Source organism: Phymastichus coffea, unplaced genomic scaffold, assembly GCF_024137745.1.
Source record: "Phymastichus coffea isolate CEN01 unplaced genomic scaffold, Cenicafe_Pcof_1.1 PCOF00115, whole genome shotgun sequence".
Taxonomy (NCBI): Eukaryota; Metazoa; Arthropoda; class Insecta; order Hymenoptera; family Eulophidae; genus Phymastichus; species Phymastichus coffea.
The window spans coordinates 1-13,306 of NW_026706926.1; the positions used below are offsets into that span (position 1 = coordinate 1).

Sequence of the window (13,306 nt, forward strand, 5' to 3'; positions counted from 1 at the left end):
AATCCCTTGATAATCAACCACAGTCCCCATGACAAAGGAGCAGGAACATTGCGCCCAGATTCCACTGTCGATCATGCCAGGATGCAGGCAGTTCGCGGTAACGCCTGTACCCTCGAGTCCTGCGTGCCAGTTCGAGGTGAACACGATGTTTGCGTGATTTGGAAACGTAGTACAAAGTAAGGCTGGCAGTGACATTGTTGGGTTGACGTTGTCGAGGTTCAAACTTGCCAGGCGATACAGTTCAGACGCGACGACTACCACGCGACTGGGCGCCGAGCGTTTCAGCAAATCTTGAAAATTAAAAAAAAAAAGAATCTTTGATCGGGACATCCTTGACCACGTAAAACTGCGTGGTTGGTGTTTTATTGTTAATCAGAAAGAAAAGGAAAGAAAAGATGCAAAGTCATCGCTCACCAATGAGCAAAATGGGTAAGTAAGAACGGTCCGTAATGATTGGTACGCCATGGTCATCTCAATGCCATCCTCGCTGACCTTCTGGCAAAAGTCTCAGCTGTGCCGCATTGTGAATCAGAACGTCCAGACGGCTCTCCTCGCGGTTTATTTTGCTTGGCAAAATCGCGCACTGACTCCAATGATGACAGGTCCAGTTTGCGAACCACCAACTCGGTCGTTGCCGGTTTCTTTCGCCAACTCGTCTGAAATGAATATTGCGAGCAAATTGAGCAGACCGCGAATTGAATACAATGCTCCCATTAGGCGTCAGCATTGCAATCGAAATGATCGACGCTCTGATGCAATATCAAGATTGCACCTTTGTTTTTGGATTGTATTACGAGTTCATTTTGCACGGCGAATAAGAATTGAATGCAACACGGGACAAGTATAAGTTAGTAATACTAATTGTAAGAAGTCTAAAGTGTTCTTCAAATGAGAAATATATTCTCTTGCAAAGAATAAAAGTATTCAAAATAAAAAACAAATGATTTTTAATTGAAAAACTATGTCAAGTTCAGGATTTTTTATTCTTATCAAAAGAATAGTTATTAAGCAATTTAATTAAGATTTATACTCGAAATAAGAAACTTTCATAAAAAAAGATATTTCGTAGCGTGTGAAATATCAAATATAACGTGACTACTTCCACGATGAGAGAAAACCTTGCAAATTCAGTACACAAGAAAACAAGTGACACTAATTGAGTACTCACGTCGTGACCGATTAGCCAACGCGAATGCAAAAAAAAACACAACAATGAGTCAAAGTTGCAATCATAACGAAATCTACTTTACATAACGACATAGCGGTTAAATAGTGTCGCAATATACAGTCGCACAAAGTAAGTCGAAGTTTTTGAAGGTTGATCGTATTTCGGCAATTAAGACGTTCGGTCGACGCGCGGCCACATAAAAAAAAAAGAAAACGAATTCTAAAGTTCAACGGTCCACGATGCTTTCACTTGGCGCATCGGCAGAGATGCTTCGACCGCGGCATCCGGCAAATAGTAACGTGTGCGAGATTATTTTTATTCGGTCGTGACGCTCGAAAGTCGCGATACACGCGGAGGTTTCAGTTCGCGCGGCACACTTTTAAAAATTGGGAAAACTGCAAGTAGCACCTGGGGTGCACGAGCCTACGATCGCATCCGCAACGAAACAACGCGTTCACGCGTACGCATAGTCAATGACTTGAACTCTGCTCGATCCTCGCGGCGGAATCGACTGATCGACAAGCAATAGACGTGTAAATGTAAACATCGACGCACTCATCGAACTTACCTCGGATGTCGTAGCAGCTTCGACGTTTCGACAGGGCCATCACAACTTTCGCGCCTCTCTTGGCTAAATCTTTAGCAGTTTCACGACCGATGCCAGATGTGCATCCCGTGATGATAACGGTTTTGCCCTTCATACTTGCTTTACTTTTGCAAACGCCGAGACTCAAGTAGACGTAGAGACGTAGAAGCCCGAGGAGGAAGACAATGCCAGCGATCGCTAAGACTGCGGCCACCAGGCATATTATCGAGCACGTCCATAAGTTTAGAATCGCCATGCTATTTTATATGATCTGTCTGTGTCTGTTTTTTTATCGTACGAAGCAGAGAGTGAGAAAGAATAAGAAATAAGAGAAGATGAGTACCTGATTTTCTCATTCGGTGCATACATTTTTCTTTTCAACTTTCATGAGAATGGATGATTGCTCGTCATTGTCGTTATGTACGTCATGGAGATTTTTCATTCAGCCCACAATCATTACGATCCGGCGAAGCGTATTTATCGCGCAGACTTACACATCGATCGTACAGACGAAATATGTAATTGAGTAAGACACGAGGACACATAATTAACGGTGAAAGTAAACATCGACAAACAATCAATCAATTTTCACTTAGTCAGCCGACGAGTTTCATATCAATATTATATCCTCTACGGGCAGGAAAAACACGAAAGAACTTTCAAAACTTTCTCGAGACTGTGCCCGAGTGAAATATCCGCTCGCGTGCGTATGTGGAAAGAGATTCCGACTGTCAAGGTGAACGGCGCGAACGACCGGTTCCACGTGGAAGTTTGCCCGCGGTTTTTATCATTGCCATCCGATGGCGATTTTCAATATTTTCAGGACGTTTTCACGTAAAGCCTTGCTGTTCGTTGCGTCAATCATGTAAGTTTGTCGTCGAAGAACTGGACCATTGAGAGACTGAGATTTCTACGGGGATCAGGCGCGAATTCGAGCAGGAGAGAGAAAGAAACTACAGAGAAAATGTTGTTTTGACTTTAGGCTAATGGGTTAATCTTTGCTTCGCACTTTCTTATTGGAGAGACTCTTTAGAAAATTCTTTCGCGCGTCGCAATACGATTGTGGTTCGTTTGGAGAAATTATTTTCGAGTACGAAATGGTCGTTTCGTGTAGAACGAGGACAGTTCAAATAAATATATGAAAATTACCGAGGACAACGATTGATTATCCATCGATTCATTGTATTTTTCATTTTTAAATATGAATATCACAGTAGGAAATGAACGTAACAACCACGCAACTGTGCAATGCGAAATAAATAATTACCCTCACCGTCAAAACACAATGAACAATAATCTCTACTATGAAAATGCTACGTACTAAGATTTAGCAATAGCAATCATACCGAATCTCAAAGAAAACATGAAACGAAAAAAAATCTGTTATTACTTACAAGTATCCGGATGTACGCTTGAAGGCAGCTTCGAAGCGTCTGAGTAGCGTTCGTCCACTCCTTTACGGTGTAGCACCTGATTTGACCAACGTATAGGTATATTCTCCCCTCCTCTTACACGCGAACTTATTGCGCTTTACGGGGGCCTTGAACTCGAACTCTACTCTCTCTCTCTCTCTCTCTCTCTCTCTCTCTCTCTCTCTCTCTCTCTCTCTCTTCTCTTCCCTCCCCCTCTCTCTAGATCCTGCGAGAGGAAAGAGTTTCGAGGCGCTACGTGGGGATGGTTCGTTTCTCTTTTGTCGAATAGAAATTTACTAGCAAATCGCAATTTCTTGATCAGAGATGAAGGAAAATTTAGATGCAGCGCTGTTGATGCTACGTCTGTTGGGTTGCATGTGATGAGATGTAAAAAATGTTTTGACGAGTGTATTTCGAACTAATGTTTGTCGGAAAAATTTTAGAATAAGCGAAGCTGCTTGATTTATATTTCGCCCAGTCCAACTCCCCAATAAGACTAATAACGTCAAAGATTCATTTTTTATTTCCCATGGGTAAAAATGTAATTTCAGAAAAAAAGTGTAAATCTAATTTATCGAAATAGTTGTTGCGGAAAAAGTGGAATAATGAGAATTTTTATCCATCTTCAATTCAAATCTCAGAAACAAATTTCGTCGGCAGCATTTTCTTACGCGATGCTAAAAAGAGAAAGATCTCTATGCTTTTGATGGCTTGTCCAAAGTCCTATTTCGTTGACCTGTTATTGATCATTAATGCACATTCGCGAGAGTGCGAGTGTTGCGCTTCCCGCTTTAGATTTGCGTTCGCGGCCTCTTTCTTATCTTCGTCGTTGGATTGGAGGCTGCGTTAGACTTAGCCGACAATTCCGGTACTTGGAGTTGCTGCTGCTGCTGCATTTGGAATTGCTGCTGGGCGTCGAGTTGATTCGCCAGCCCACTGATTTTCATGTCTTTGAGCTTCATCGTTCCCTCAAGGAATGCAACTTTGTGGCACAAAGTTTTTATCACATCTGCTTTTACGCGTAGTTCTTCCAGCGTCTGAGCGTATGACTCGCGTAAATGGCTTAACTCATCTTCGTGCCGTTGCTCTACAAATATTTAATGGCCAAATGTTCCTGTAGTTCGTAACAAAACAACAAACATTAGATTGACGTTACCTTCCGATTCAGGTAGAGCTTTGGATTCCAGTTTGACGGATTGTGGCTTGGATTTTCTCGAGAACCATCGCCAAAAGCATAATATAGCCAAGATTATTCCAAAAATTGTAGCGAAAAAATGTACAATCGCTCCGAGCATTCTAGAAAATATGGATCTTTCGTTGCGCGGCTCGTCTTCAACTTTCTTTTGCGTAGTTACCGTTCGCGGTCGTTCTAAAAAATCAAACACACCTCAGAATACGCGCAACGCATTTCTCCCTATATAAATAAATCCTACCCAAATGATGCAGATTAACATCGCTGAAATCGGTGTCCTTAATTTTCGTTGCCATCTGTTTGTCGCGAAACTCATTGAGAAGCCTCTCAATAGCGCCCACCTGCGAGTGCGCCAATTGATCGATGGTCTCTTGATTCAGGCGCAAATCGATCTTCGTCAAAACTTTGCGATTCAGTGTGTTCCAATTTTCCTTCTTATTTTGAATGCTGTTCGCCGGTATGTAGTTGTGTGAGTTTACGAGGTTCGGATAGTAAAACTTGAGAATTTCGGACATCAGCACTGAAACGGTTATTCGATTAATGAGTACAGGTTATTACAGAAGCTTAAATCGACAAAGATTTGCCAAAGTACCGGCGTCGGAAAAATCACGAGCGAGATTTTTGGTAGTTTTGGAGAGGGGAATGCCATCGATCCACTCGAAAATGTCCTCGATTCTCGCTGGATTTTCGCTTTCGATTGAGTTCGCCTCGCTTTTCTCCGACATTTGCTCATCCTTAAGCTGCATTAGCCCTTGACTTAATACCATGATTGTTTGCTATTCTTGTCCTTTACCCGCGTCACTTTGATTTTTCGTCTAGTTCATCTTGTTGAAGGAGACGCCTATTGACAGTTACGCAGCTTAATGGAACCTTCAGCTTCATTTTTCTAACCCATGCATGTTTTTCAGCGTGAAGATGTATATATTTTTTCAATTTTAGCTTTTAAGGTGGTTTGATCGCGAGAAGAGGTTTTTAATTCTGTCAAAACTGCGTTTCGGAAGTTTGCAAGCTTTACAAATGTCGAGTCTTCTTTATTTTACCAATCAATGATAATAAGATGAACAACTTAATTAATTCTTTGTTAAAAACATACTTTTTAAATTTCTTGCTAATTTGATAAAATTGTACGGTATTTTATGTATCTTCTAAAAATAAATTTTCATTATTTAATATGAAAATAAATATGTTAAGAATTGTTATGTATTGAAGACGGATAATTACATTCATACATATTTCAAAATTCTGGTTTTTACACCATATCATATAAAATAAAAAATTATAACTTACGGTTAACTATAGAGCCGATATTTGGAAATTCGTAATACGTGGTAACCGGTAAAATATAAAATACGAATTATGAAATGTCAAGTATAGGTTATGTACATCAGCTGGAGAATAAAGAAAACATATGGCCACCCACCCGGGCCAACTAGTTCGCACAATATGTGTGTTGATTAATGTCAAAATGTAATTGGAATTACATTAAAATGTGGCATTATTTTCGCTAATCTGAACGAGTACAACGGCAAAAAATGTCGTGGACTCATTTGCTTACTAACAACTCTTACAGGTGCTTAATACTCTAAAACAGTCAAACCTATACAGAAATCATGGAGATTCTATTTAAAAATCTCAAATTTAAATACATTTTTACGTGTATCTTCGTTACTTTTGTTATTTCTTGCTTGATTAGCATTGCTCCTATTAGTATAGGTAAGTTAAAAATAGTAGTAGATATTTTTAATCAATCCCTTTTTAATTTAAATTTCATTCTTTTGTGCAAAATTGTAGGTTAAAAATGTTTGTTTACATCTACTGATTAAAGTCCTGGTTATCTATTAGTGAATACTTAGTTTTTCTATATTTAGTTTTTGTAAATTTATGAAATTTTCAATAATCAAAATTCCTTAGCGTAAAGCTCACATAATTTATTGTTTTACAGAAGAATGTAAATGTAATAATAAACCAGAAGTAACCAATGTGAAGGACTCTGCGGCTCGAAGAAAATTATTTAAGTATGAACATCGTTTAGCCATACTGGTGCCATTTAGAGACCGCTTTGAGGAATTGTTGATATTTGCACCACACATGAAAAAATTTCTAGATAAGCAAGACATTAATTATCATATATTTATATTGAATCAGGTAAAAGTAAAACTAGACCATTAACTTGTCATACATTAAATTTATATTCAAATTGCAGATTGATAGGTACAGATTCAATAGGGCTTCACTTATAAATGTAGGATTTTTAGAAACACAAAAAGACTTTGACTATATAGCTATGCATGATGTTGATCTCTTACCAATGAACAGTGAGTTGCAATACTTTTACCCTGACAAAGGTCCTTTACACATTTCATCACCTGGACTTCATCCCAGATATCATTACCCTACTTTCATAGGTGGAATTTTATTGGTTAAGAGGTACTTCAACAGAAAGTTTAAAATCTTTTTAATAGTTGAATTTTAAACTATATTAATGTTATATTTTATTTTTAGGGAGCATTTTCTGCAAGTAAATGGTATGTCGAATAAGTATTGGGGTTGGGGTTTAGAAGATGATGAATTTTATGTAAGGCTGAAAGAAGCAGGACTTGATGTTACAAGGCCACCAAATCTTCTAACTGGAACTACAAGTACTTTCAAGTAAGTAAAAGTGAATTACTTAATAATATCGAAAAATATGAAAGCAAGTTGATAATTATGAAATATAATATTATTTTAGACATGTTCATGATAGGAATTATCGTAAAAGGGACATGGTGAAATGTTTTAATCAAAGAGAAGTCACAAGAAAGCGTGATCGTCAGACTGGACTACACAACGTAGCTTACAAACTAGAAAAATCGATCAATGCAACTATTACCGATACTCACATAACTATTTTAAATATTTCCTTGATGTGTGATGAGTCTATTACGCCTTGGTGTGTTTGCGAGTCTGTTAGTATCGTCAAGGAAAAGAAAGTTAAAACCCGACGGTAAATTTGATTGATTTTAATCGATCTATCGTGTGTTTGTTATCCTATTTTTAAAGTGCACGAAGTAGGACTTGATATTGTGAACATTAGCACATTGTACAGTGAAGAATGACTATAGAAGAAGTTTTGTACAGCTTGTAATTTTTAATTCAATAGGAAACCGTTGCAAACAAATAGAAAGAACAAAAAATACGTTGCGCATGTGATAAATAGAATTAAGTAATTAAAAAAATATTGTTTGTATGGAAATTGCTAAACATTTTATTAATTTATTTTATCAAAATACATAAACAGCTGAGCCCATCTGCAAAAATGCTCTTATTTGCAAGATTGAAATAATATAAAAATATATATAAAACAATCTTAGCCGTTTTTGTAAATTGAACTTTATGATTGTGAGACGCGTTGAAAAAAAATATATTCATAATTTACCTTAGATCAAACAGTTGAATAACTTTCTCAATTTTAACCTAAATAATTAGATCCTTCTGCTGTTAATATTGACTGTAAACTAAAATGCCTATACCACCAGATCTGGTAAAATGTTACAAATATCTAGATTTGAATAGTCAAAATCATATCGAGGAGTTGCGAAAACTTGTCAACGTCCCCAATGTTAGCGCTGATCCATACGCGAAGGATCACTTGTCAGCTTTAGTTAGGTGGATATCTAAACGATTGAAAAATCTAGGTTTCAATTTAGTTACGAAGATACCTGACTATAAAAATTACAAGGTAAAGCAGCTATTAATCAATTAACAATAATATTTTTAATAAATAATTTATTTTATAGGGAAATAAGCCACCAGTAGTCGTTGGAATTCTTGGAAAAGATCCAGAAAAGACAACACTCTTGTACTACTGTCACCTTGACGTTCTTAAAGTTCAAAAAGCACAATGGAAAACTGATCCATTTGAATTAACTGAAATCGATGGAAAGCTCTACGGACGTGGCACAGCGAAAATGAAAGGACCGCTATTGTGCTTCATCCACGCAATTGAAGCTTATCGTGAGGTGGGAGTTGAGTTACCTATCAACATACGCATAATATGTGGTAAATGATGAAAAGTAAATCAAGTTGCTTGCGAAAAAAATATGCTAAATTGATATTCGACTATAGAATCGATGTTTGAGTGCAAGAATAAAGGCTTGAATAGCGTCTTGGAAGATTTGAAACCTACTTTTCTAACACAAGTCGATTGCATTATGATGATGGAAAGCCGATGGTTAGGCAAAGACTATCCCTGTATTGTCTACGGGATGCGAGGAGTTTGCTATTTTAATTGTACGATTGAAGGTCCAAAGAACGATCTACACAGTGGTGATTTTGGTGGCATTATTCGCGAGCCCATGCAAGATCTTATTTTTATATTAAATAGGTTTTGCCAAAGCTTTATTTTTAATTATCGCTTTTCAATAGCATTAATTTGTATTTTGCGTAGTCTAGCAGATGCATTTGGTCACGTAAATGTGCCACATTTTTACGACGATGTCGTCGAAGTTACACCTGATGAGGAATCATTGAAGAAAAAGATAAAATTGGACGTTGAAGATTATCGAAAAGATGTTGGCGTTGATACTCTTGGCCACAACAATAATTTAAAGTTGGTTCTGATGCATACTTGGAGGTACCCGTGGTTCAATTTGCACTATATCAATAACTCGTGCGAAAATTCGAATATTTTGGATATACCCAAGAAAGTTTTCGCGCGATTTTCAGTGCGGTAAATTATTGACGCGGCAATTTTGTTAACGCGATATTTACGGAAAAATGATTTTTAGTACGGTGCCCAATCAAAGGCATGAAAAAGTATCTAATTCGCTTGTGGCTTATGTGAAGGAATTGGAACAGCAGTTGAAAACGCCAAACAAAATTGAAATAAATGCTGATATGTCTTTGGATCCTTGGTGTGAAAACCATTTGCATTGGAACTATGAAGCTGCTAGCGTGGCTATAAAACAGGTTGGAGACTTTGTATTTAAATTAGCTAGTACCGGTTGTTTTTTCAATGGAATTGTTAAAAAAAATGTATAGGTTTACAAGGAAGAAGCAAGTTTTATCCGAGAGGGTAATGGTTTTCCTACTCTCCTCAAACTTCGCGACGCAATGCCAAAGCTTAACATCTTGATGTTGCCAATTGTAAACAATGAAGCAAAAGCACACACTGAAGAGGAAAATATTTCCATTAGATGCTACATCGAGGGAGCAAAAGTTCTTGCAAGTTATTTCTATGAATTACCAACAGCGAGATTAAGAAGTACATTAAGGAAAAAAATAGGAAAATTGAATGTTTGCAGAGATAAATTGTAATTAATTGACAAGATTTCCTTTCATTTCAAAAGATCTTTGTATTTCCATGAATCAATATTTACATGAGTTTTTGCTCAGTAAGAGTATGTGTATAAAAATTCTTTTGATAAACGCGTTAACCTCGAATTTCACATGAATAAAGAATGTTTACAATTGTCTTCCATGGTTTTTATTACGGAAGTGTCTTTCTTTGTTAGTTTTTCATAAACAGTGTCGTATAAAAACATGTGCATTCATAAAATTCTATTTTTTGTGTTAAACATGAAAAAAATTTTATACATTCTAATCTATGTACAATATACAATATACGCGCGCGCGCGCGCGCGCGCGTGTGTGTTTGTGTGTGTGTTTGTGTGTGTGTGTGCGCGTGTGTGTGTGCGTGTGTGTGTGTGCGCGCGCGCGCCTGTTCACCAATTTCTTTGGCAATTTCTTTAAAATTTTTCAATTTTTAATGTACTACCCCCTTTATTGTAACGAATTGGATAAAACAATAAGTACATTAATTATCAAGACTGTTCGATTTTTGCATATATTTACATCACTCCTATAAAAAATCATTCAACTTAATCGATAATACTTGAATGAGTCGATGTTATAAAAAAAAATTCAACTTTCGTTTTAGCTAGCTACATGGATATAAATGATTTTTTAGATCCGTCAAGTCAACAAAATTTTTTTACATAAAATTTACATTTTTATGTGACTACGTGTTATCATTAAAATTAATCATGATATGCTTTTTTAATTCATCCAAATCCATTTCCTCATTGTCACTGTTTTCATTGAAGATGTCCTGTACAGTACCACTCACAGTTTCATGCGATTCATTCAATAAATCCAAATCTATAAATTCTACATACTCCATATCTTCACTATCTTTTTTTTCATTTTCGTTGGTTTCGTTATTCTCTACAATCTCATTCTTTTCCTCTTTTACATTTTCGATATAAATCATATCGTTATTTTTATCCGAATTTTTACTTTCAGCTATAATATCTTCATCTCCAAGTTCATTTACATTTCCGTTAAAACTTCCGTGCAAATCCTTCAAATTTGGCAATGGAAATTCGTATTCCATTAATTTTAAATAACCCTGTTGACCACAAGCTTTCTCGATTTCCAAAGCCATTCTTCGAGCGTTTTCGGAATAATTTTGGTCAGATTGTCCAATAAGGAATTCATCTAATAAACTATTCTTCTCGTGCATAAGCTTTTTTCGCCTGACAAGAGCTTGCATACTTAACATTTTTTTTCTGTAGTTGTAGGCATTTTTTTCGGCTCTGTCTAAAAATTTGGATGCTTTCTCGAGTTTCCAATTTAATTCTTTTATTTTATTGTCTCGATTTTTCACTCGACACTCTAATTTCCGACGATTTTGAGTTTCTAACGTAACTGTTTTCAGGAGCTTTTTGTTTTTGTCTTCTAAGAAGTCTATTTTATTTTGGAAATCCATTACATTACCATTATTCAAATTTAGAAAGTCGCTTTTAAAACTTTTTTTCTCAAGTGAATATTTGGATGCTGCTCTGCGGTTTAGCAATTCTATTTCCTTATTTTTATTTTGTAGTTCCTGAGTTAATTTTTTTATTTTATAATCCATATCTTTATACATAATCACTTGATGTGTTAGTCTCTCTATTACTTCTCCTTGTATATCTAATTTGTTTAACAACTCATTAGAACATGTAGGATTAATCGTACTAGTTGCATTTTTCTGTTTAATTTGTAGTGGCCTATTAAGAATTTCACTTCTGAATTCTAATTGTATATCATTTTTAATAATAGGTTTATTTGATTTAATTATTTGAGTATTTTGAACAGTTTCACTTGTCAATAAAGAAACAGATTTGGTTTGTACATCACTCGATTCTGCAGACTTGTTTGATTCTAGGTCTTGAATGATATTGCTAATATTTTCTGGTAGTCGTGTATCATCAATTTCATTAGTAATTTGACTAGTTGCTATGACACTATTATCAATTAGAGATTCTATTTTTTTTATTGTTTTGCGCTTAGTACCTGTTTTTGTGATGGTTAATTCTGTTTCTTGAATTGAATTGTCACTTGTACTATCTACACCATTTTCTAGGTCATCCAAACTAAATGTACTAGTTGATTCAATTGATTGACTATTTATTTTTCTAGTGTTTTCAGCATTATTAGAATAATCAGTTTCGTTTCCAGATTGACAAATTTCTTCAAGTTTCCTCTCAATTTGATCATAGTCATCATTACTTAAACCATTTTCAATTACTTCCTCCTTCACTTCTACTTTAATTCTTGATGCACTAGTAGTTTTCTCTGAATGTGGCAAAATGTGCACATTTTCTTTTCCTATATCATTTCTTAAAAATATAAAGTTATTATCACTTACTATTTTTCCAATTTCCCTACTACTCTCATCGGATACAATGATTATGTTTTCATTTCTCAAATCCTTCAAGGCATCACTACTTACAATTTTAATATTTTGTAAAAATTGGCCAGTTGGTATCACTGCATTCTACAAATAAAAATATGATAAACTAAAATTCTTTGTATGATAACACAAATAGTGGAAAGTTATTATGTTTACCTGAGTTTGTACATTAATATAATTTGGCACAACAGTCTGATTAGGCAAGTTTAATATGATAGGTCGATCGCCATCCAAAAATTCAACCTCATACTCTTCATCAAAATCCTCTTCAATTATTTCTTGAGATCCTAGTTTTTGCCTTTTCTTGGGAGATTTCCTTGTGGAAGTTACTGTAAATATGGAAGGTACAGCACCTTTTTTTAATTTCACTCTCCCACTTGGTGTCAATACCCATTGATTTGCTTCAAAATGGGTATGACAGAGAAATGAGTTGTTAGATGGTTCCCAATCAGCTCTTCCTACTCTCTGTTTCCAAAGGTTTCTCAAGTTTGGATCCCGAGGAAAACATTTCATTGTGTAACCTTTCTCACTTCGATTATTACAACCTATTGCTGCACAACCAGGCATTTTGATAGTTGTGATTTAGAATAACTTTGATAATATTTTAATACTTTGAATACTATAGTTTCATATTTATTTTGTAATAATTCAAATGGTAATTCTGAAATAAAAGTTTTTATAAAAATTAGTGTTGCAATAAAATAAAAATAAAAATATGAATTGTTAATGTTAATTACAGCTAAATGTAACCAAATTAATTAATATATAACACTGATTTGAAATTCAAATGAAAAAGTGAATTTAATAGCATGTTAAAAATTAATCTTTATTTTTATTTGATATAGTAATTTCAAAATCTCAGAAGACAAACAAATTCATTCATTTACTACTAGTATATTTGCACTTTCTCATAGAATATTCTAATAACCTTTGTTTATACGTTGATTTTACGACATAAGAAAACTATTATTAAACTATTAAGAAAACTGTCAGGTTTTTAAGATAACTAATTAAAAAGTAAGCCAAAAAATGTATTATTTCTAGTATAAATACAATAATATTATTCGTTTAGGGTAAGAATGAAAAATTGCTCACGATTTCCAATTTTACTTTATAGGATTTAAATATTGAATATTATTACACTATTGTATTTTAAAGTTGTCCAACAAAATGTGTGTTGGTGAGTAACACAATCACACTAGCAGATATTTGATTACATATAACCTATGTAATT

At 35.2% G+C, this 13,306-nt stretch overlaps 4 protein-coding genes and 1 pseudogene across 5 annotated transcripts; 2 read left to right on the forward strand and 3 right to left on the reverse strand.

The window, feature by feature from the left end:
* Positions 1-8: 8 nt before the first annotated feature.
* Positions 9-3,208, reverse strand: LOC131670768 (retinol dehydrogenase 14-like; annotated as a pseudogene).
* Positions 3,209-3,763: 555 nt separating this feature from the next.
* Positions 3,764-5,684, reverse strand: LOC131670769 (uncharacterized). The gene is made up of 5 exons (XM_058946668.1): positions 5,646-5,684; positions 4,951-5,199; positions 4,600-4,878; positions 4,323-4,535; positions 3,764-4,253 (listed from the first exon to the last, which is right to left on the reverse strand). The coding sequence occupies exons 2-5, from the start codon at positions 5,123-5,125 to the stop codon at positions 3,958-3,960; spliced, it is 963 nt and encodes a 320-aa protein (XP_058802651.1). The 5' UTR covers positions 5,126-5,199; positions 5,646-5,684; the 3' UTR covers positions 3,764-3,957.
* A 134-nt stretch (positions 5,685-5,818) lies between these two features.
* Positions 5,819-7,671, forward strand: LOC131670767 (beta-1,4-galactosyltransferase 7). Its single transcript, XM_058946667.1, has 5 exons — positions 5,819-6,071; positions 6,301-6,503; positions 6,562-6,785; positions 6,861-7,007; positions 7,087-7,671. Exons 1-5 carry the CDS (start codon positions 5,969-5,971, stop codon positions 7,343-7,345), a joined length of 936 nt encoding a protein of 311 aa, XP_058802650.1. The 5' UTR covers positions 5,819-5,968; the 3' UTR covers positions 7,346-7,671.
* A 186-nt stretch (positions 7,672-7,857) lies between these two features.
* Positions 7,858-9,681, forward strand: LOC131670750 (cytosolic non-specific dipeptidase-like). The gene is made up of 6 exons (XM_058946637.1): positions 7,858-8,076; positions 8,135-8,396; positions 8,463-8,721; positions 8,785-9,066; positions 9,125-9,305; positions 9,378-9,681. The coding sequence occupies exons 1-6, from the start codon at positions 7,858-7,860 to the stop codon at positions 9,651-9,653; spliced, it is 1,479 nt and encodes a 492-aa protein (XP_058802620.1). The 3' UTR covers positions 9,654-9,681.
* Positions 9,682-9,696: 15 nt separating this feature from the next.
* On the reverse strand, positions 9,697-13,289 carry LOC131670749 (repetitive organellar protein-like). Of its 2 annotated transcripts, none has more exons than XM_058946634.1 (3): positions 13,214-13,289; positions 12,229-12,733; positions 9,697-12,156 (listed from the first exon to the last, which is right to left on the reverse strand). In XM_058946634.1, exons 2-3 carry the CDS (start codon positions 12,637-12,639, stop codon positions 10,357-10,359), a joined length of 2,211 nt encoding a protein of 736 aa, XP_058802617.1. In that variant the 5' UTR covers positions 12,640-12,733; positions 13,214-13,289; the 3' UTR covers positions 9,697-10,356. The 2 variants fall into 2 exon arrangements, with proteins under 2 accessions (XP_058802617.1, XP_058802619.1); XM_058946636.1 differs by having other exon boundaries at positions 13,168-13,215.
* Between the last annotated feature and the right edge of the window lie 17 nt (positions 13,290-13,306).